At 55.7% G+C, this 20,840-nt stretch overlaps 2 protein-coding genes across 2 annotated transcripts in view; one reads left to right on the plus strand and one right to left on the minus strand.

Moving 5' to 3' along the window:
• Nucleotides 1-20,840, plus strand: part of LOC125631112 (uncharacterized) — a 47,441-nt gene that overhangs the window by 22,622 nt on the left and 3,979 nt on the right. Inside the window, exons 2-5 of the mRNA XM_048837321.2 lie at nt 4,889-11,413; nt 14,734-15,027; nt 17,641-17,729; nt 19,550-19,633. Coding sequence (XP_048693278.2) covers nt 4,889-11,413; nt 14,734-15,027; nt 17,641-17,729; nt 19,550-19,633 — 6,992 coding nt within the window. The remainder of the gene's footprint in view (nt 1-4,888; nt 11,414-14,733; nt 15,028-17,640; nt 17,730-19,549; nt 19,634-20,840) is intronic.
• CCM2 (CCM2 scaffold protein) overlaps nt 1-20,840 on the minus strand; it is a 125,680-nt gene that overhangs the window by 1,885 nt on the left and 102,955 nt on the right. The gene's annotated exons all lie outside the window — the stretch shown is intronic.

Raw genomic sequence — 20,840 nt, forward strand, 5'->3', positions numbered from 1 at the left:
ACAGTCTGATATTTTGCTGGTGGGACTAGAATAAGAGATGCCAGCTAGACCAGAAGGCCTTGAGCAGACTCTATTGTGAGTAGCAATCCAGTCCGGGGCTCGTGGGGCTGAGCTCCCTTAATGGAAGCTAGAGGTGGATCAGGGTGTTTACTCCACCCCAGAGGTCGCTGCCTCTCCGTGAACTAAGATGTCTGATTAATATAGCAGACTCCTGGATGAAAGGGGCTGTGTATAAATAGTGACCTCCCTGCCACCTCCCTCTCTTGTTCATCTAACTTTAATACCTTCCAAATACTGAGGCAGGGGCTTAAGTGGGCTTAGCTGCAGGTAGCTCCTGCAGTCTGCATGCTTCATGGTCCTGCCAATTACCTTGTAATCCCTGGGTTTAGTTTGTGTCTCACCTTCTGACGCACTAATCCACCCAGCAACTCCATTGTTTTGGAGTTTGAAAAGGAGGGGGGCTTGTGGCAGTCCCCAACTAGGGGAATGTCCCATCTGAGCTGCCTGCCTCCCTCTCACTTAACTTCCAGGGCGTAGCTGGAATGGAGCCTGTGCCATTCCACTTCCTGTCCCCCCACCCCACCCCACCCCCCAGCTGTGTGCGCTTGGGACACATCAGTCCAGCTCAGACTGTCAGGGTGTATGAGCCCCCGCTCTAGACAGGTGATTGGAGGAACAGATCGAGTGAGTCTGCGGCAGTCCTGGCCACAGAACCCCAGGGCCCGTCTTTTAACCAGAATGCTCTGCGGTGGTAATGGAGCTCTTGGGATGGGCAGAACTATGCGTACATCACAGCTACAGCCTCACGGCACCGCTGAGACATGGAAGCATTGCCCTCATTGTGGAGGGGGTGAACTGAGGCATAGAGTGGCCAATTTGCCCAAGGTCTCTCAGGCTACAGGTCTGCCATGTCCCAGGCCTTAACCTCAAGCCTGAGTACGGAGGAATAAACCCCTTATTTTGCCTTCTTACAAATTGTCTTTTGCTCCCTTAAATGTGCTAGGTAATCAGAAGGGATGAATTAGGCCAGGACCCAGGCTGGAAACACTTGGATTCTTGGAACCACCAGTTCCAACCCCCCAGGGTCATCTCCAGACCTTAATCCTTCTGATTTGGCTAAATGGAGCTGACAGGATGAGGATTAATCAAGTCCTGTCTGAGCTTCCTAATGCCCCTGGCACTTTATCAGGAGTAGCTTCTCCTGATGTCATTGGCTAACCCTGTCTCATCAGTTAGTTGTACTTCCCTCTTACCCCCCACCCCAGAGATGGCTGCATGCAACTGAGGCTGCACACATGTAGATGTGCAGTACTTGGAGAGGAAAAGAGCTCTGTAAAGGCCCGTGTGGGGTGCAGGTAAAGGGGGAAGGAGGATGGTGGCTTTGGGGAGAACCTTGGAAGAGGTAACCTGGCTTTCCAGGTCTGTGGCTTCTCCGCTCGGTCGCTCTGTGACTAAGTCAAGCCATGGGGAGATGGTGGTTGAATGGGAAGCTGTTATCCGGAGTCTAGGATGCAGCAGGCCTTGGAAGGCCATTCCCATTTTACTATCTATTCCACAGCAGCCTCTCTTGTGCACTGCAGGACCCTATAGACCCCAACAGACCAGGCATTGGACATACAGTCCCTGCCCCCAACGAACTTAGTCTAAACAATGTGGGGGGAGGAAAATGGGAGATCACGTCACCTTTCTCTGGCTTAAAGTTCTCCAGCAGATTAGTAGCAGAGTTAGGAAGGGAGCCCCAGTCCAGAGCCCTCCCCATTAGGCCACACTACTTCCCAGCACCCTGGAAAGTTTCCTGGTCTCGTGCATTCAAGGGGAAGCTGCATTCCTTAGTGCTACTTGACCTGATGGCTATGCCTGAAGGTTCAGTTGGGTGGGGTCAACAGTCCATCCGGCCCCCTTCTCCCCCTGGAGAAGTAACTGCCTTATGGAGTTAAGGAAATGCCACTCTGCAGCCCCTTCAGTGTGCACTGTGTGCGCTCTGGCTGCAGGCCTGGCCATCTCCAGGGGGATTCTTTTCCAGGCATCAGCTAAGCGGGCATGGGGGTGAGTCACCATTTTAATAGGAAACCTCTAGGATGCTGCAGGCCAGGCTCTGACTCCAGAAAGTGGCAGTGTTTTTTCTGCACTGGTACCGTCAGTGCCCTGGCACCATGCCACGAGCTGCTCCATGGGCTGTGCTCTTCGGGTGAGACTGAAACTAGAGTCTGCTGGCTTCGTCCAGGCTATTCTGAGGCGTTAAAATTGAGCCAGGACACTGGTTTATAGCTGAATGACTGCACACCGGGGGATGGCACTGCTTTGGGTGGGTCAGGAAGCCTTTGTGTCCTGGTCCAATCTGTCCTGCAGTGCATGGCATCCTGGCACAGCTGCCGCACGCCAGTGCTGGGGAAAGTGACTGACTATAAAGAGAAGGAATTGGTGAGTTTAATGTGAGGGCACCAAGTGCTGTAGCACTGAGAAATCTCTCTTGTAGCTAATTGCTGCAGCTCTCCAGTCAAACAAGGAAACTGCATTAGCCTCTCTGGACGCTTACGGGTAACTCTTTCTCTGCTCCTCTTCCTACCTTGCCCAGGGAGCTGCTGAGACCTGACGCGCCATCTCTAACTGCAAAACTGGGTTGGGGTGGGGGGGATGTAATGGAAGCCCATCTGAGGGGATGGGGAGTTGAGGGGGGCAGGGGGAGGGACTGGAAATGGGATCTAGAGCCATTCACCCAACAGCTGCTTTGGCATCTGGGCTAGATGTAGTGACTACACACAGTCAACCTGTGGAACTCCTTGCCTGAGGAGGTTGTGAAGGCTAGCACTATAACAGGGTTTAAAAGAGAACTGGATGAATTCATGGATAAATCCATTAATGGCTATTAGCCAGGATGGGTAAGGAATGGTGTCCCTCGCCTCTGTTTGTTTGTCAGAGGGTGGAGGTGGATGGCAGGAGAGAGATCACTAGATCATTACCTGTTAGGTTCACTCCCTCTGGGGCACCTGGCATTGGCCACTGTTGGCAGACCAGATACTGGGCTGGCTGGACCTTTGGTCTGACCCAGTGTGGCCGTTCTTATGACTTAAAGCTATTCACCATCCGATGGCTGTTTGGTTGTCAGCGTGAGGCACACTGCTGATCTCCACTCTGTTCCTAGCCTGCCAATACAGGAGACAGCAGTGGTGGGGTTGGTTGACAGATTCCATAGACCTAAACTATGGGTGCCAGTGAGGGCAGAGACTACAGCTGCATAAAGAAGTGAACAGAAGCAGGGAATCCATCCTGCTACTTATAGGTCCTGATCTGTTCCCCTAGCCTGGCTGGGTGCTGGAAGTGGGTGAAAACGTCTAAGCCTGAGGTTTCACAATGACTGTATTTGCCCAAAGGTGTCCAGGAAACATGTTCATGATTTATCTCCCTGCCAATGACAGACACCATGAAGAGCTAGGTGCAAAGGTCTGAAGTGAACAGCTTTCTGAAATATTTGTAGAGTATTTGCCAGTGGTTTATGCAAACTGGGATCAATCCATGAACAACATAAAGAGCTAAACTCCCAGTTAACACTGTAAACAACAAATAATTTGACCAACATGCTAATCAAATAGCTGGGAAAAGCTTGCTCCATAGAAAGAACATCTGGGTCTCCAAGGCTCTGTTGGTTCCTTTCAACAACACACAATTGACTTAGTTTCTTTAGCATGGGTCTGCCACTCATGGCTTGCCCAACAATCAAATTAAGCACTCCTTGCCCAGTACTTACATACTCATGTATCTGACTGTCTTACACTTACATTATCACACGCTGCTGAGAGATGCTGTCTTGTGTTCACATAGAACTTCAGACGTTTTAAATGGTAGCCATGTTTTAGCTTGGTTTGGTCACTAAGCGGGTGCTTATGTCAAAACTGTCCACAGTCAAGTCTAACTGATTTCTGATCAACAGAAACCTGGTTAAAATCAGACACTAGAACTAATCAAACTGAAACCATAGGCTAAACTTTTCTAAAGGAAACACTAAACTTCAGGCTCATGCACTATTTGTATAGTCTATACAGCAAGGAAATTAATGAAATGGTACTTCTAGCTAGTAGAAGATGCTATCTACCCTCTGCACAGCTGAATGGGGTTGTACTTCAGCATTTGTGACTCTCTACTTCAAAAAGTGACTCTGTAAATGGCATTGTTTACTCTAGAGTTCCAGATCATGGGTGACTGCACAAGAGGGAGATGGTGCTTTTTGAATTGCCAGTGTTGCAAACCCTTGTGGGATCTAACCATCCAGCTGGCATTTGCCTCTCATGCACCGTCACAAATGTTCTGGAAGTCCTGCTCCTGGGGACACCTGTGCAAGCCTGCTGAAGGCAGAGGTTGCACGAGTGTAACTGATTGGAACTCGGTGAACGATGCTCATGCACAAGGGAGAATAGAATCAAGTTGGCTTGCTGTTCCTTAGCTGGGCAGGTTCTGCAGAGGGTTGTGAAACATTATCCATGCCTTATTGCTAAAGGGATTGGCTGTGACTGGATATGAATGGGGCTGGATCTCTTGAATGAGAAGGGGACAGCTTGGCATAGTCACTCTCCAGAGTAGAATAGCACTTGAGACAGGCTTTTGGGGTGGGAGGAGGTGTCCGTTAGCTAGACTTCAGTCTCCCCCACCTCCCTGGAGCTGGTGCATGGGAACCAGAAAACAAAACTGCCACTCAAAGGCTACAGTGACGTGCAGACCCCCATGACTAGTGAAAAGTAAATCTGGGTTGTAACGCTTTAATCCAAGGCTATAGCTCCAAGTCCTTACCTCCCTGCCGGCTCCGCAGGCTTAACCCTGCTGTGTCATTGGGTGGAGTAGGGGAGTCCTGGAGCAAGTGTGAGACTCAATGTCTCTCCTTCTGATCTCTCCCCAGATGGTTCTCGGAATGCCTCCAGCACTTCCACCCCTAGTGGTGCCTCTTCACCCCTCTCCGCCCTGACTCCGCTGCAGGTCTCCCCGACAGCAGCCCCCGATTGTACAAGCCCTGCTGCCATGGACCCCACCCTCTGCAGCCCAGGAGCCCTGGCCTTCCTGCCAGCCAAGAAAGAGGACAGGCCCCAGCCAGAAGGAGCCAGCTGCGACACGGCTGTTGGAAGCTCCCCCGCTGGCCTGGCTGCACTGAGCGAGTGTGGCCAGGTCCTGCTGGAAACTCCTCCCAAAGCTTGTGCAGCCCCCAAAGGCTTCCAGGAAGCACTGAGTGTGGATATGCTGGACACCAGGATCGTGATGGGGGAGGAGACCCAATGCAGCCGTGACGAGACGGACGCAGGGGTGGAGCCGCACAGCTCTCTGCTGGACACCAAGGCTCCTGTGTCTGAGGCAGCCGGCGCTGAAAGCCTCGTGGCCGATGCTGGAGAGAAGTCGAGTGAGGAGGAAAATCAGATCCTAGAGAGCAGCTCCGAGGCTGCTGGGAAACTCTCTGCCCAGGCCACACCAGGGGAATCTCCCTGCCCGAAACCCAGAGACAACAGGCAAGTGTCTCTCTATAGTCCTCCTTGTCCGCTACCTTGGGAGCCCGAAGAGCCGAGCGTGACGCTAAAGGAGAAGTTATTTTCTCAGGGTGAAACCATGGCTGATGTGCCTTCCCCATCTCCTGTACCTGCCAAAGACCCCCCTGATGAGCTGGCCGAGGCAGGGCACTTGCAACCCCCACAGGTCAAACCAGTCCTGGATCCAGACCTGTACTTCACAGCCCCGTCAACACCCATCAAAACAGTCTACTCCCACCTCAAGCACCTCCCCTACACCAAGGACAGCCTGAGCGAGGAGCAGAGCGATATGGACAACGAAGGGCTGTGCTCCCCGCCCACCTCTCCATCGGGATCCTACATCACCGCCGAGGGAGGCAGCTGGGCCTCCTCAGGCACCTCCAGCACATCCCCGTCTTGTTCTCCCAACCTGATCGCTGAGTCGGAGACCACAGACGCCCCAACTGCTTATGGGGAATCCCTGTCAGAGCTGGAGCTTTCTGAGGAGCCGGCTCGATATGCCAGGAGCTCCTGTCTGTCTCCTGAGCAGCTGGAGGAGGAGGAAGATGACCTGTCTTTGGACAGACTCTCCTCTGGAAACACAGCTCTGCCTTCAGTGCCGGCAGAGGAGGAAGGGGATGGTCAGACCACACCAGAAGAGTGGGACTCTGAAATTGCTACCTCTGTTGCATGGGTCCCTCACACCACAGAACTGGAGGATCCAGGTGAGCTGCTGCCAGGTCATGAGAAGGACCTGCCCCAGCCAGGAGGAGACTCTGGGGATGAAACCGAGCCACTGCAAAGCACTGTGGCCAGGCAGCTCCTTAAGGTGGATGTCTTCACCTCTAACCCAGCTGGTGCCAACCTGGGGCCCATGGATGCAGCAAAAGAGCCTCTGGAGTCCAGCCTGTTGTCCTTTTCCCCCATCCCCTTGCCAGGCCTCCAGTCAGAGTCCAGCAGCGTGTCTGGGGCGAGCTGCTCATCGGATGCAGAGACACCCAGCAGCCTGCAGGCTGAGACCACCGGCTCCTCGGCAGAGCTCCCGTCAGACTTCACAGACAATGACCAGATGATCCCTGCCACACTGCTGCCCTTTCAGGGGAGCCTGATCTTTGAGGCCGAGTCACTGGAGATAACACTCTTCCCCCAGGGGGAGTCCGTGGAGAACAATGTCGTCTACGGGGCAGAGGAAGACGACAGCACCTCCGCCTCCTTCCTGCACTCTCTGTCGGAGAACTCCATCAATGAGGGCGTGGATGAGTCCTTTGCCTACCAAGACGACACTTCCCAGTCCTCCGACTCTGCCTCCTACAATGGCGAGGCAGATGAGCGGCTGTACAGCACCGAGCAATATGCCGTGGTGACCCCCTCAGCTCAGGAAGGGGAGAAGCCAGCTGTGGAGGACTCTGAGCCTGGGGCCTCCCGCTCAGGCAGTGAGAGCGAGATGGAGACGTCATCAGATGCCTCTGACACCGATGAGGAATACGCGGCTTTCTCGGCTCTGGACATGGAGCTGGGCGCAGTCCCCCACACAGAGGTGGAGGTCGGGTTTGAGCCAGAGGGCAACGTGGATCACCAGGATGAGCTGGAGGGAACCATGGAGGAGGAAGAAGGGGAGGCAGAAGAGCAGCAGCCACCAGCCCAAAGCGAGGGGATGCCGAAATCGGAGGCACTCGCCGAACCCAAGGCAGTGCCGGTGGATGAACACAGCGACTCTGAAGACAGTCCAGGAAGCAGCAGTGTCTCGGCCGCAGGCCACAGCTGGAGCCCCTCTCTGAAACCAGACAGCACAACATCATCCGGGGAATCTGCTCCACAAGCCGAATCTGACCAGGCAGATGACTCTCCGGGGAATACTGGCTCCTCCTCGGAGAGCTCCCTAGAGCACCAGTCCTCACTGTCAGACATGCAGGAGGCCCTGGAGAAAGGGCTCCCCAGTTCAGGAGAGTGCCTGATTGCCTGCTTTGATACAGACGAGGAGACTGAGGCCTTCCCTGGGCTGGAGGTAGTCTTGGAGAACACAGAGCCAATAAGCCAGTCGGCTACTGCTGAAGTGTGTGGGGCACCATGGAGAGGCGGGGATGGAAGGGGATCCGTGATACCCTTGCCATGGAAACAGAAGCCAGCTCCCACCGAGCTCGCTGAGCCTACTGCCAGGAAAGCCAGTGATGCCTCTATGTTTGAGATAGGCACCAAGCTGAAGGAGTCTGAAGCACATCTCCTGGAGCTCCTAGACCAGGACAGCCCTCCTCTGGGAGGGAGGATGGAAGGTCACTTTGAGGCCCAACTGGGAGCCTCTGACACCAGCTTGGAACAGCCTGAAGTGGCCAGAGCTGACAGTGAGCCAGCAGGAGAGTGCTTGATTGCCTGCTTCTCCTCCTCTGAGGAGGATCTGGAGGAAGCCTCCTCTCTCGATCAAGTCAATAACAATGAGGAACAAGGGGAGCTGTTCTTGGAAGCCAACCTGGATTCCCTGCCACCTCTGGGACAAAATGACATGCAGCCAAACGTGCTCACGGAAACAGCCAGCCACAACGAGCCCATGTTGGCTGTGGTGGCGGATCAGCAACAGGAGCCCCCTCTCCCGCCTGGGGATGCTGAGTCCCGGAGCCTGGACCTCCACGCAATGCAGAAAGGCCTGCAGGAACTCCAGAGGAGGCTGGATGGGAGCAGCCAGCTCTTCAGGCAGCAGGAGTGTGGGGAGCTGGACATGAGCTCAGAGTCTGAGATAGAGACCTATGTGAAAAGGTACTTCAGCACAACAGAGTTCTCACTGCTCCCTCAGGCCATAGCAGCTCCAGAGAGCACTGAACCAACCGGGGGGCAAGAAGCCCTAGGCAAGGAGCTGGCCCTGGCAAACAGCAGCATCCCGGAGCCAGCCTGGCTATGCTCAGGGACAGGAGAGACCAAAGACTCCAACTCAAGAGAACCTCAACTGGACAAGAGCACCCCTGCCTCTCCTGGCAGCTGGATGCCAGCAGAAATGAACAGCAGAACAGACCAGAATCAAGAGGAGCTCGGGGCAAGCACAGAGAAGCGGCTCACCACTGAGGCTGCAGAATCTGACTTGGAATCCAAGTTTGGTGCCTTGCCTGTCACTGCGATGGAAGAGACCCAGCCAAAGGCGGCTGCTCAGGCACTGGAGAGCCTGGGAGAACCTGTGGAAATGGTAACTCCAACTCCCCATTCAGGCACAGTCAACCATGACTTGCAGACCAGAGCTGCTGAGGAAGCCACCGATGCATCTGTATCAGGAAGTGAGGCATACAGCCAAACAGATTCTGTCTCGGCTCTGGTTTGCCCCCTAGGAGACCAACTTGAAATGGTATCTCCCACTGTAGCTGCTCCGGGCCAAACCCTGCCCAAACCAGGGGCTCAAGTGTTCCAGGCCCCACATGTCTGCAGCTTGGATCCAGATGTGCCTGAGTTGAGGGACAGCAACATGAATCTACTGAAAACAGCTGGCTCAGAGTCTCCCTGGGAGCCTGAGTGTGGTGCTGAAGAGGATCAAGACTGGTCTGTGTCAACAAGCTGCAGCGAGAATGTCGTGCTCAAGGGGGGAATGGAGAACACTGATGCAGAAGAAACAACCAAGAAAACTGGAGACCAGCCCAGCCACAACAAGCTGCCTGGTGGGAAGGGGACCTCTAACCAAGAGGAGTGGGTGGATAGCACCCAGCTTTCTCAGGAAGCAAAGGCTGCTGCAAAAGATGAGCCAGCCACTCCGCAGCAGAGCGAGAGACTCGGCAACATGCCGGAAGAGGAAGCACTTGGCTCTGAGGCTACATCCGAAGAAGGGGTCTGCCTCAACGACGAGGAGAGGGAGGCCGAGGCTCAGCCCGAAGAGAGTTGGCCAGAAACTCCCCCGCCCAAAGGAGAGAGGGAGGTGGAGCTGGCAGAGAGTGTGGAGGCAACTTCCGAAGGCAGCTCTTCCGCAGTCAGCGATGACCTGCCCAGTGGAGACTCGCTGGAAGGCAGACGAACACCAAGCTGTGCAGCAATTGGTCTTGATGACAAGACAACCACTGCAGACTCTACATGGGAGGAACTCGACAAGGCCGCTTCCTCCAGAGGATCCTCCCCAGAGCCACCGGACACTGCACAGTCCTTCATGCACACGGATTCCAGCTTCTTCATGCTCTCTGAGGAGAGCACAGGAGAGATCACCAGGCTGGTTGAGCCAAAATCCTCTGGGGCACAGAGAGAACTGGATGCTCCCGACCAAGCGGCGAGCCAGTTGACAGAGCAGCAAGAGGGTGACATTCCAACGGAGCTGAAGGAAGCAGTCCTACAACCAGAATATCGCCACATGGGCATCTGCAGCAGAGACTCTCCATCACTGCTTGTGCACAGCCCCTCAGGGGTCTCTTCAGCTGAGCACAGCCTGGCCCCAGAGTCCCCTGAGCACAGTCTGGCTCTGTGTTTGCACTATTCCTCCCTGCAAGAAGCTCCACATTCCACTCGCTCAGAGCGCACCAGACTAAGAGCCGACATGCTGGTGCCTAGCAATCAGCTGCTGCTCTTCATTGCTTCTGAGGAGGAGATCTACATAGGCGAGCCTGCTGTTCCTGGCCAGCCCCCCGCAGAGGCTGGGGACAGCTGTCCCAGCGCAAGCCTGGAAGCGGAGGGTCCTGCTGAATATTCAGGGCCAACAAAAACAGGCCCTGACTCGATGGAATCCAAAGCCATTGTTGCAGAGAGCCTGTCGGTCAGCCTTGAATTGCTTGAGCCATCTGGTGCCTTGGTGGAGAACCCTGCTGACCCACCAGCAGCATCTCTCGAACGGCAGCAAATCACCGCCATGTTACAAGGCTCCTTCGGGAACCTCCAGGCCTCCCAGCTCAAAGTGGGGCCTCTTTGTCCTGCAAGCAGCCAGATGGTGACAGAAGCACAAAGTGTCCTTGCCAGCCTCAAGGAGAGGGTCTTGGAGTGCCCCTCGGGAGAGGCCACCCCAGACTCCTTGGAGGCCAGCGAAGCACAAGAGGGGGTGGCCGAAGCTCGGCCTGAACCTGAAATGCCCACTCTCGAACTCACCACTGCCACCACCTCTCCTCAGCCCAGTGAGGACCAGGGTGCTCAGCAGCCCTCTGAGGCAGAGAGCGCTTCAGAACAAGCGCAACTGGAGAGCATCTGTGAGATGCTGCTTGCCGCGGAGGTGATGCCCAGCCCTGTACGACTCGCTTCCTCTGTGGGCAGCAGCGAGTCAGTGACCCCTGTGCTAGAGGAACAGGAGCTCTCAGCAGAGGAAGACTCCGGCCTGCATAGTGAAGGGCCCTTGGAGGAAGAGGCAGTCCAGGCTTCCTCTGGAACTCATGCCAAAGACCAGGACCAGAGGTCACTGAGCCTGGAGGAGCCTGCAGAGCTGGGGATCTTGCCCAGGGAGGAAGAGCCCTGGGAGAGCCCCAGGGAGGCAGGTGTAGATGTTGCCATGCCAGAGGCCAGCCAAGCAGGACACCTGCAGAGTCCACAGCATCCAGCAGACGAGGGTAATCGGCAAAGCCAAATCCCACTGGAAGATACCGAAAGCAGCAGAGAGAATGAGACACTTCCAACTACAGAAGCAACCAGTCCATTGATACTCAGTTCTTCTCCTTCTCCTGAGTCCTCAGCAGCTTCCCTGGCTAGTGATTCCCAGCCTCCCAAGTCGTCTCCACCGGAGCCTTGCCCCATCCCTCTGGCAGCTCCCCTCCAGCCAGGTTGGCCTGCCTCTCCTGAAGCAGCTGTGGAGGCTGCGCCTTCCCCTCCTCCTTGCTCTGACTTCATAGAAGTGCCTCCTGCTTTATCCTTCCCACCACCTTGCTCAGAGGATCCTGTCCAAGGCCAAAAAGACACCTCAGGACTCCCCGCATCTGAAGCGCTCTCCGTTGCCGAGGACGCTCAGGCTGAAGACCAGCCATCTCTCCTGCTGGATTCCAGGAAATACTTAGAAGGTAATATCCCTTCTTCCCCCTCCTGCTCCCTGTATTAGGGGATGGAACATCTGCCAGGAATGACGTGGTGCCCAGGTCAGGGAGGGTAGAAGGCAGGTGCTTCTCTAACCCTCTCCCTTATAGAACAGGCTAATATCCGCATAGGCTTAGTGGACCTAGTGCCAGTGGTCTTGGTGGGCACTCCGAGGATAGGCTTCTCCAACATGAACATACTCCAGCATATCTGGCCTAGTCCTATGGAGATTTCAGAATACGCTTAGTCTGTATTTGCAAAAAGGAAAAGTACTCTTCCGATGAAGTGAGCTGTAGCTCACAAAAGCTTATGCTCAAATTTGTTAGTCTCTAAGGTGCCACAAGTACTCCTTTCCTATGGAGATGTTTCTCTAAAGCACATGGCATCAGACCTGCTCCCTTGGGAAAGCATCACTGAGTCAGAAGAGCAGGGAGAAGCTTGCAGTGCATTTGACCAAACGTACAGCTCCTGGGGGCTGAACAAGAGCTTTCCAGCTTCCCTTGTTGCCAGCCCTTAACCTTCACCCATTCCTCAACATGCCTAAACCCAAACCCTGGCCATGGGGCAAGTGTGAAGGCCCCCAGTTCTGCTTGGGTGTGGCTCATGCAATGCCTCTCAGGTTCTTGCCCAAGTCCTGTGTTTTGGACTTGGGATTCCCATTCCTCTCTTGAGCAGGCTAGACTTGCATCCTGTAAACTTCATGTGAGCCAGGAACCACCTACCCCAAAGTAGGCATGATGCAGTGGTGGGAATGGTTAGCACACTACTACCTCAAATGTCTCACACACAGACGGCTCAGCAGATAGCATCCTTCCCTCCAAGTTGGTACTGAATCAGCATCCATCCAAAGCACAGGGGAAGGGGCTTGCCCTGCTGTTGGTTGCCCCTAACTGATGCTCCTCAAGACCTCAATGTCCTGACTTCTTTGGGCCACGAAGGATCTCATGACGCTCCTTGCAAGAGTAGGTGATGGGTTAGCCAAGCTCCAATTGAATTAATCTGCAGCTTCAGTTGGGAGAGTGTCCTTGACACACTCTCATACTGGTGCTAGTAGACACCTCATTCCACCCCAGAGAACTGCATTTCTGGCTATGGTGAGGGAACAGTCTCAAGTATGCGTTGCAAAGGTCACTGGCTCTTGGACTGGGAGGAAGCTTCTCTCAAACAGAAACAGCTGCATTCCTCATCCAGGGAGTCCCAGACCCTGAGGCTCTTATCTCCTGCCCCGACCATGTCCCCTCTGCCATGTCGGTGACCTCTGCAAATCTCTGAACTCTGTTAAAGTGCTGGGTGATGCCGGCATCTCCCAAAGGTGGCAGCCCTTTCAGCTTAGCCTCTTGGCAGGCAGCCCTGCTCTGCTAAAAATTAACTAGGCCACTGCATGGTGGAACAGCTGGAATTATTAGCTAGTTAATCACTGCTCTTGAAGCCTTCCCAAGGGGGCAGATCTGGCTGTCCTCCCAGCTGGATGACCATGCCATGCGTTGCAGGAAAAGTTACACTTAGTCTCTGGACAAAGGGCCAGATCTCCAGTTGCTGTTAACTGTCCTGTCTGATCTCCGTGGAGCTTTGCCACCTTGTCTACTCTTCAAACTGTCCGTGCAAGTCCCAGCTTGAGGGGCCATACCCTCGCTAGCCTGAGCAGTGCTAGTGGGCTTAACAAGTGTAGCTACGGCAGTGCGAGTCTTGCCCACACTCTAGGGCAGTGGTTCTCAACTGTGGGTCTGGGGCCCCTTGGGGAGCTGCGAGCAGATTTCAGGAGGCCCATCAAGCAGGGCCAGCATTAGACTCACTGCAGCCCAGGGCAGAAAGCTGAAGCCTCGCTGCATGGGGCTGAAGTCAGGGGTCCTCAGCCCCGCCACCTGGGGCTGAAGCCAAAGCCTGAGCAATGTAGCTTTACAGGGGGCCCTGTGGCATGGGGTCCCAGGCAGTTGTCCTGCTTGCTACCCCCTAACACTGGCCCTGGCTTTTATATGCAGAAAACCAGTTGTTACAGCACACACGGGCCATGCAGTTTTTTATAGCATGTTAGCAGTGGGGGGGCCCTCAAGGAGCAGTTGAGAACCCCTGCTCTAGGACACCTCACCTTTACCTTTCCATGGGCTCAAGTGGAACCCGGTTAATTTAGGCCCGCCCCCTGACGTAGTTCCTAGGGCTGGGAGTTTACAGGGCTTCTTATCAGTGAAGTGGCCTTACACAGTAATCTCCTTTACCTCTATTAACAGCTACCAAACAGAGTGCCCATGCTAAGCGCACAATGCTTCCCACTCCCAATAAAGCAGATGCGTTTTGGTGGCCAGTCAGGAGTGAGGCGGGAGGGAGTTCCTCCAGCTTCTTGCACAATATGGTTGGCAGGGTGTTGAGGTCTGGCAGCTCTGACCTTGGGTTGTGTCCTGGAGTTAGGTTCCAAAAAACTTCCTTTTGGACCCCAGTAGATATAGTTAACTTGAGTCCTGCTTAGCTCTACCTTAACCAAAGTCCTACCAAACAGTATCTTTCACCAATCACAGCCCATTACAAAGCAATTCTTTACCCAATCAGATCCCACCACCTTAGCTGACTTAAATCTTGCAAAATTAGTTATGCCATAGACCGAAACAATTCAAGAACCAGATAAACAATAGAGAAGTGGGGCCCAAAAAAGCAAAACAATGGAAGTAAATTTCCCACACACAGCTGTTAAGTGATTCCTTGCCTGACAGAATACTGTCAAACAAAGATCTTAAAATGTTTAAAGAAACTTTTCTTTAATTTGGTGATGCTGGGGTCTATTAGGACAGGATCTCCTTAACAGCCCAATATTTCATTGTTTTGATGCAATTTAGATGGAATGTGAGGATGTGACTCTCTGCTTCTTAGCCCAGGGCTGCTGCTGTCCTAATGTGGCTGCCGCTGCCTTACTAAAAGGCTTTGGACCTTACATGAGGGGTTAGTCAGCCCAAGTACATACCTAGTGTCTTGGATGGATCATCCTTGAGCTGGCTAGCCCCCATGGCTACATACTAGCTCAATGAGAGCACCATGGGTAGATCTCCTTGAGCAGGAATTCACACCACCTGCTTGAAGAGTGGACACATCCAGAGGGCTCTGGCCTGGATTCTCTTTGTAATGAGCTGGAAGGCTGGGTGGAGCAGGAGACTGGGAATAGGACCCCTGGGTTCCGGTCCCAGTGCTGCCACTGATGGGAGAAACATGTCCCTATGCAGCTGGCCCAGCAGTGGGTTCCACTGGGCCCTGCTCTGGAAACACTAATCTATGTTGGGGGTGGCAAGAACCCAGCCTAATGAAATTCCTCCTTCCACTGCAGCTCTGGAGAGCTCCACATCCCCAGTCCCATGCAGAGACCCCTTCCCCAGCGGCCAAGATTCCCGAGGGAGACCCCAGCTCCCGGGGAACAAAGATGCCAGAGGGAGGGGTTCCGCATCCGCAGAAGAGAGGCGAGCCCACCGCGGCTCCATCCAGTCAGAGTCAAGCTCTTCCAGTGAGAGTGAGCTGCCCTACCACTGCCCAGAGATTGAGAGCCTGCGGGAGGCAGCTGGCATGACACTGCTGGAGGACAAGCTGCCAGTGGGGCAGAGAAGCTGTGAAGTTAACCATAAAGGTACACGTGCTGTGGGTGGGAGGAAGGGGAAAGGCCTCCTCCCCAACCCTACTGAGCTCCAGGCAATCCTCGCCTGGCCTGGCCTTCCCTCTGCTAGTTTGCCTGAGCCTGACTGCTCTTCTGCAGCAGGCCCGCTTCAGAGAGGCAGGTGTCTCAGCAGAACCTCTGGGGAAAGCACCCTACAAATCCTGGGGCAGAGCCTATGCTGGTCTCAGTGGAGCTCTCCTACCCTACTCCAGCCCCTGGCACTCGGGACTACTGTGTACCTGAGCCAGCCTCCAGGACTAACTGCCAGGCTACGGCCCAGGGATTGGGGCGGGGGAGGAAGGGGGCAGTGGACTATTGCTGGGAATGGCGCTTGCCCTAGGAGCTGGCTTGTGGATGCCCACAAAGCAGGAAGGCTGATACAATCCTTGTCACCAGGCCAAGTGGCAGAGCTGCAGTGGGCTCCTGTAATAGCTGCTGGATAGCATCTGACAGAGCTCTAATGGGTCTGCCTGCCCAGCGCGGCCTCCTGCGTTGCACAGCTCAGCGTGGGGCGGGGGAGGCAGTCTCCAGCTGGAGCTGTTGCAGAGCAAACCCTTTTGAGTGCAGCTAACAAAGGAGAGCAGCTTGGCTGGCTGCGCTGCCCTACGGACCAGCTGCGCGGCAGGGCTTTCAGAGCTTTCCGTTTCCCCTCTTACGCAAACAGGCCCGTCCCATTTCCAGTGGGAACCAAAACACAACCGGGGGAGGGAACCATTGCTGGATTCAGAGCTCCTCGCCAGGCAATTCCCGGCACTGCCTCCGAGGCCCAGTGAAAACCCAGGTCTGCCTTAGCCTTGCATTGCTAGCCCTCCCTAGTCCCAAACCACGGGCTTGCTGTGTCTGGTCACCAAGGGCTCCCTGGGCCTGGTGCCTGTGCCGAGGATCCAATCTCTCTGCTCGGACCGTGGTGCTGTTAACCACTAAATACCTGGCGGTGGGTGGGGTTCTAGGCTGGCGGGCTCGATTTAGGATGGTGCAATATAAAGCAAACAAGGGTGGATGGGACTGCCTGTGTCCCTACCTAGCATGGGGCATGTGCCCATCCCACTCCATGCTGGGGGGTGGAAGCCTGCAGCCCCACGAAGGACACGACCAGGGCAGTAAGTGCCTGTAACCAAAAGCTGGGGCAGAGGCCAGTGTGGGTGGGAGGCTGCAACTCTGAGCAGTGGCTCCCATCCCGTCCCCCTCAGTGAAGAGGCTGGCAGCTGTGGCATGAGCCCTCTGGGACATGCAAGAATTGAGATGGTGCCTTGGGTGTCAAATGTGGTGAGCCCAAGTGTGGCAGGAGACCCTTGGGCCCTCCCTGGCCAGGACGGAGCCTCTAGAATCCTCCCAGGTTCTAGGCTTAGGTCTTGCCCAGAGCAGCTCTCGGCACTTGGGCACATCCAGGAATCCATCTGTCCCCCAACGTTGTCAGTGACTCGTGGGGGCAGGGTGCTCTTACCTCTGGGTTGGTAAACCAAGGCCTTGAAGTGCTATTCTGCTGGCTGGGCCCCGGCTTAGCAACATGGCCATAGTATGTCTGGCCCAACAACTTAGGGGCCCTAGTGCCAGGCGTTACAGGTACCCTAGTGGAGATGCAGACCACAGTGACCAAAGGGTTTGCCATTGGGCTAGGAACCATCTTCCCAGAGTGATGGTAGCTGGGTCAAGAGGGACATTCCTTCCTCCGCCTACCCAGGTCCCGACCTGGGGTTAGGTTGGCACGACACTCGGAAGTGGGATTTTCCACACTAGGAGTGCCAGATCTTGCATTGTAAGGGAAGGCTGGGTCTTACTCCTGACCCCAAGGGACTGGGTCTAAACAGATGAGACAAAGGATGGGAGGGGAAGAGAGCAGCCCAAGGTCGCTGGTGGAGCCAGGAAGTCACATGGCCTCCCTCAATGAGGCTTACAACTGAGGTGCAAAGCACTCTGGGTAGCAAAGATCCCAGGGGCAGGGTTATTTCTCAGTCATCTTGGCCAAACTCCAATCTGAGGTGTCCCAGGACTTGAGGGAAGTGGAATGTCTCAGTTGAAGACGGGTGACAATGAGCTAATGTTGCTGGTAAATAACTTTCCCCTTCCACCCCAGAGGTTGCTGCACTTCACTTCTAAAGTAGTCAGGATCCATCGGAGATGGAAAGGGCTGTGTAAATGCAAGACACAGCACAGCCCATGAACAGGGCACAAGTCTCCTGGCTCTGCCACTGACCCACTGAGTGACCTTGGGTGTGTCCCTTCCCCTTCACCACTTGTCTGGCTTGGCCATAAGCTCCAGGGCTACATATCTCCAGCACCTAGGGATGAGTCCCTCCTGGAACAGAGCCAGGTGCGTCCCACCCACTGTCCTGCATTCCTGTCCCTCGGATGCCCATGCCCCTCCTGCCGAGAGATGGTTTCAGGGCTGCTATCGAAAGGGAAGCCATGCTGTGGCCTCAACCTGGGAAACAACTTGCATGTGCAAGTGGCCTTTCCACAGACATCAGGACTGTGCCTCAGTGCTGAGAGGGGAAGGGATTGAGTGTCCTCACGCCAGTTGATAGGCCAGGTTAGACAGTTGAGGCGCCCAAGTCCTGGCACTGATGGTCATCTCCTCTCTTCCAGGCTCTTGTAACGACTCGGAGAGCAACGACGAGTCTATTCCGGAGCTGGAGGAGCCGGATGTCTCAGAACCCCGGACAGCTCAGACTCAGGTACAGGGCTGCCCAGGGAGAAGCCCACATGGCCTGCAGGTCCCAGTGCACGGGCTGGGCACAGTAAATGCCTGAATAATCAGCTCCCTGGGGGGCCCTTTGCTTTCCCAGCCCCCTGCCGGGAAAGGGGAGGCCTGTGGTACAGGGCTGCAGACAGGCCGAGCTCTAGAAACAACAGGCCCCGGGAGATGGTGGTGAAGCCCAAGTACCTGGCATCCAAGAAAGACAACCCCCAGTCCATGGCAAGGGGTTGTGAACAGATCTCCACATCAGGCCCACCCCAGCTATAGAACTAAATGGGAGGGAGAGTGTTGTATGGCTCCCTCTGCCTGGGTAAATCTGGCAGGTGAGGGGTGTGTGTGTGTGCCAGGGCTTACCAATGGGTGTTTTCACCACCCATTGGTATCTCAGCACCCTTCTGGAGCAAAGAGACCTTGGAAGATGGCCTCTGTAGCCCTGGAACTCCTCCTACAGCTCCTGGAGTTGCCAGGTGTCCCTGGACTGGGAGCTGTCCCTAGCTGTGCCCTGTGGTGACCTGGCTGCAGTATGCCCATCTCCCAATCCTTGTCTCTGGCCTTTGGGGCAGGAGCAGTGTCTGACAGTGCTGCAGTGTCCCCACCCATGGCAATGCAGAAGGACAATGAGCCACAGCCAGCTTCCTCCCCTCTCCCTCCAATGCTGTCCTGTTCCAGGAGAGGAGTATGTCCAGCGGGCAGTGTCCTCCCTTGTGAATCACTCCTTAGGGGTCCGGCTTGGATCAGCTGGACTGGGGAGATCCTGCTCTGCAGACTGTGCCCTGTCTCCATGGAGTGGGGCCAGGGGTGCAGGCAGAAACAGTGAAGTGAGGCAGGATCTGCGAGTGGGGCAGGCTCAGCTGGAGCCCGGCAGGGTGGTCTCTCCATGAAGGAGACACAGGCTCACTCTGATTCAGCTAGAGAACGGGGCTGCAGCTTCTCTCCTAGCACTACATGCAGACCTAATGGCCATCCTGCAGCAGGAGCAGCATCTGCCCCCTTGTGTGTGACGCAGCTGAACGGTCTCTACCCCCCCGGGCAGATGCCACCTCAGGGTGGGGCTCCAGACTAGTCTGGGTTCAGGGCTGGCTGCCAGGAGGAAAGCACCTGAAGAATGCTCTCCTGGTGAAATTCACAGCTGGAGGCTCAGACTGAGGACCAGCCAAGCAACCAGCCTAAGGCACCAGGCACATGCTTAGTGCTTTAGAGTGATTTGCAGCGGCATCAGGCACTCTGCAAACCCGGCACCCAACTCCCAGCTAACAGCAATGGGGGCAGGGCAGGGATAAGCTGCTGTAGCTTTCTTCCCATGGTGGCTTTAGACCTACCTCTCGGCAAGAGCCTTCCCGGAATGCACGAGACACACTGGGGTTACTGCGCCTGTCTCTGGGGAGGGGTGTAAGAAGGCAAATGACATTTGAGGCCATTCCTACCCACCCTGAGACGGGGGAGAACTTGGGATGCTGGCACAGGTGTCTGGTACGTTTGTATGGCACTCAGATCCCATGGGGACTGCGACACACACCCAGACAATCCAGGTCTAGTCTGAGTCTCTGGCTGTGGGGTAAATGAATTAATTTGTGCCTGTTTCCCCTGCTGGACACACCATCCAGGGGGCAACCGTTCGGGCCTAACCAGCCTGGCGCTCTGCTGAAGGGGCCATATTCTGGCACCACTCAGGCCTCCCCCATGCCAGTCAGGCTGTGGCTGGATGCACAGCTGTCCTGCCCCTGCGTGTGGCTCCAGTCTTCCCTCCAGACACCAGGATGTCGGGGAGCCACATTACAGGGCACTTGTGTCTTGCAGGCGCAGCTAACGCACTCGCTGAGCACCGGGGAGGAAACCATCAGCAAAGCCAAGCAGAGCCGGAGTGAGAAGAAAGCCAGAAAGGTCAGTGTGGCATGAGGGGAACATGGGGGTGCCACCCCTTGCTCGAGGGAAGGGGCCAGGTGAGCCAGCCCCTTGCCCCCAGGACCACAGAGAGCTGGTCTGGCTCCCTGGGTGAGCTCCTGCTGCGGTGCTCAGAGCAGCCGTCTGGTGCTGGAGTGGGAGAGGGAGGCCTCGGACTGCAGGCTCCTGGCAATGCCACGTCAGGTCTCTGGGCAGGACTCACCCGCTCTGCGCCAGGGCGGGGTCTCTAGTGGCAGGGGCTGGGAGTTGGTGGCTTTACCAGCCTGCTAACGGGGACAGGGCCCTGCTGGGGGCTGGAAGAGAAGGTGGAAGGTCTGACCCAGGCCAGGCCTGCATCCAACACCTGTTTCCATCTGCCTGGGCAGTGACTCGGGCTTGGAGCAGCCAATGCTGCGTCCAGTGCAGCAGCTCCTGCAGGGGGCTGCTGAATGGGCCAAAGAATGATCAAAACACAAACTGTGTGACCCTGGCTTCGAGTGACACCTTAATCCTCAAACCGCCCAGCGCGCAAGAGCCCCTCGGGGCACAGCTAGTCCCACTCCATCTGCGGGGCAACACTGGAGGGACAGAAGGCGGCTCAGCGGGGACGCCAGCTGCCAAGGGGAAGGCTGAGGCTGGGTGGAGAGTGATGGGGAGCACGCATGTGGGGAGCCTTTGAACACAAGGCCGGGCCCTGGAGCCGGATGGCGAGCAGGGGCCTCTTGGAGTGGGAACACTGTCCCACCCCTTCAGCTGTGTGATGGCACAAGGGGCTGCAGAAACAGGGAGCCCCTTGTGGCTGAGATGAGACCCAGGCTGGCTGACTCACCACAGGTGTAAGGGGGGATTAGGGGCTGGATAAGCCTATCTGTGTTCGTCACTGGCTCTGGAGATTAGCCTTGATTAAAGCACCTCTGACCTGGGGCAGGTCTCCAGGCAGCTCACAGGTCTCTGCGGCATGGGGCTTTGCTGGGTCTGCCCAGGATTGTCTGGGTTGCCTCTGGCACCATTCCCCAGGGACAGGACAGCTCAGGATGCCCCTGGAGCTACCCACAGCTGGAGAGCGCACAGGGGTCAGGGTGGAGGCAGTGAGGGGTGGGCTGTGTTCCCAAGGAGCCTGTGGACTCCCAGAGCTCTGGCTTGTGATGCAAGGCCAGGCCTGTCATCTCTGCAGCCCCCTGCCCCGTCCATGCAGAGGCTGGGCTCA

This window comes from Caretta caretta, chromosome 2 (assembly GCF_965140235.1).
Source record: "Caretta caretta isolate rCarCar2 chromosome 2, rCarCar1.hap1, whole genome shotgun sequence".
NCBI lineage: Eukaryota > Metazoa > Chordata > Testudines > Cheloniidae > Caretta > Caretta caretta.